Genomic DNA, 2,467 nt, shown 5'->3' on the forward strand with positions numbered 1-2,467 from the left:
ATCGATTGCTTGGAACCTACATAAAATTCTCGGAGGAAAATTTTTGTAGAATTTTTCATGTAGAAAATCATGTCTTGTTTTTCTTTTTCAGTTCAAGAAAAAAAAAAAAAAAACGGACATGGAATGAACTGAGCTATAAGGTCAAAATATTCTACAAAAGATTCCTCATTATATTTAACTGAAAACATGTTGTCCAAAATGATGAAACAATATCGCCAAACAAATCTATAAAGAATTTTATTCAAGCGTTATTGGGGGCCAATCAATAAAATCATTACGTCATAACTCAGCTATGATATCCTTTGGGTTGCCTAATATACTCAATATTGGCTTTCATTCCCAAAGTTAATTTTTCACCCCTAGACCTTGACTTCCATTTGGTGTCACAGTGTAATCAGTAGGATATTCTTAAACACCACAATGTCTTTCGACGGAGTGCAACATGTCCTTTAATAGAAGACAAGGATGATTTCTCACAAAAGACAAGATGAAAAAACAAGTAGACCTTTGTGAGAAGACCAGTAGGTCTTCTGTTACATAACTTTACTTTTGCTTGCAAAAAATTAAAGGATCAATTGGACCAAAAAATATTTTCCACATGAAGTTTGTAATCAATATAGAGTTGAAAAAGTCTAGACTTCAAAGGATAGTAAATATCCTGTGAATCGCCCTTATATGTTTTCTTATATATTCCTTTTCAAATAAATAACGTTTTTTGAAAAAAAAATTGGTGTGCCGAATTAAGTGTTATATTTCTATAATGTAGAAAAAATTGCCCGGAGTCGGAGTCGAGTTATTTTTTTCGAATCAGACTCCGACCCCAGCAAAATGGCTCGACTCCAACTCGTAGACTCCGACTCCGAAACCCTGATATATGCATAATGAGTTATCACTTGACCCTAAAGAAAGATGCGAAACATGATATCTAACACCTTCGGCTACTTGAAATAAATATCATACGTTTGTATTTACTCATGAAATTATCACTTTGCTTTGAAGAGCGTCCGATTTCTTCGCCAATTCTTGTTTTACTAGAAGCTGTTGGCGAATGCAATTAAATGATTTATTGGTGCTACTAGAATCAAATTTCAATAATGAACAACATATAAAAGAGAATTGCGACAAGCGTTTATCATCAGTTAGTGCTGTGCATACAAAACTTAAAAAAATGAAATTGGCTGTGAGTATTGGGGCTTTGTATCCAAATTAACTAAAGGATTTCTAAGAACACACCATAACAAATATACCGTTTTGATTCTTGTTAAATTTTCTAGGTTGTCCTTGTTGCTTGCCTTTTGGCCTTTGCCTATGCCAACGAAGAAGCTGATGTTGTCAAGGAATTCTCCGAAGTCAATCCTGAAGATTTCAAATACGCCCTTGAATTGACCAATAGCATCCGTGCGGAACAAGAGGGTCATTTACAAGATAAGGACAACTGGATTGTCAAGGGTGAATACGAATATGTTTCCAAGGACGGTAAACACATCAAGGTTACCTATACCGCCGATGAAACCGGTTACCATCCTAATGTTCAGCAATAAATAAATTAAAAAATAAATACTTTTTAAGAGCATAAAAATAAAATAGTTTGTTCTATTCCAACAGTTGTGGGACTACCATTCATTATACCAATCCACTTGTGATGCACTTTGAGAATCTGAGAGAATCTTACCTTTGATTCCCGCAAATGACAGGTGGTGTTGAATTTGTTCGTGTCAGGACATAGCTCCCAAAATGATTTTGACACTAAAGATATTCAATGAACACGGACATATTTGCAAATATGTATTGTTGTTATTGAAGCAACGCAAATATACATATATGTTCGTTCGTATATTTTATTCAGTTACCTATGGGTCCCCTGTATCCAGACAAAATTCTGCAACCTGGACTGGCTGCGTACATAAAGAATCAGGAGAATGGGGTTTGGTTTGAATATTTTTCCACTGTGTAGCGCTGAGAACCTTGTTGCTACTTTTGCTCCTGTCGATGGGTTAAACATGCTGTCGAACTTTACACACGTTACACCCCATATCCTGGTATAGTAAGTCCCAATTTACATTAGGCGAGTTTACTTGCGGCAAGTCTCTGTTTGTAGGAGAGACACGTAAGGGGAATGGAAATGGAAAAAAATTGTTCGTACCGGCAATTTTCAGGCAATTCCTTTTATATTTTTCGTATTTGACATTATTTTCATTGCTTTGAAAACAAAACTTGTCAGAACAGAATTGCTTTGTATAAATGCAAGAGGCAAGTTTAAAAGGGAACGAGAAAAATTGCCGCAAGTAAACTCGCCCAATATAAATTGGGACTATGTTGTCGGAATAAGGGCACCAGGGACGTTCCCCGAAATGATTTTTTTTTCGCTGGAAATTGATTGAAAATGTAGAAGCTTTATCAATCTTTAGTTTTTTTTTTCAAATTTAACAAAATACCACACGTATTAACAAATGTTGTACCGCCTCTA

General features: G+C 35.2%; 1 protein-coding gene across 1 annotated transcript; it reads left to right on the forward strand.

Moving 5' to 3' along the window:
• Nucleotides 1–1,066: 1,066 nt before the first annotated feature.
• LOC141386718 (larval cuticle protein 9-like) lies at nucleotides 1,067–1,541 on the forward strand. The gene is made up of 2 exons (XM_073955639.1): nucleotides 1,067–1,180; nucleotides 1,275–1,541. Exons 1-2 carry the CDS (start codon nucleotides 1,169–1,171, stop codon nucleotides 1,539–1,541), a joined length of 279 nt encoding a protein of 92 aa, XP_073811740.1. The 5' UTR covers nucleotides 1,067–1,168.
• Nucleotides 1,542–2,467: the final 926 nt, after the last annotated feature.

The sequence above is a fragment of the Musca autumnalis genome, unplaced genomic scaffold (assembly GCF_047663935.1).
Source record: "Musca autumnalis isolate F117 unplaced genomic scaffold, ASM4766393v1 scaffold_5, whole genome shotgun sequence".
NCBI classification, from domain to species: Eukaryota; Metazoa; Arthropoda; class Insecta; order Diptera; family Muscidae; genus Musca; species Musca autumnalis.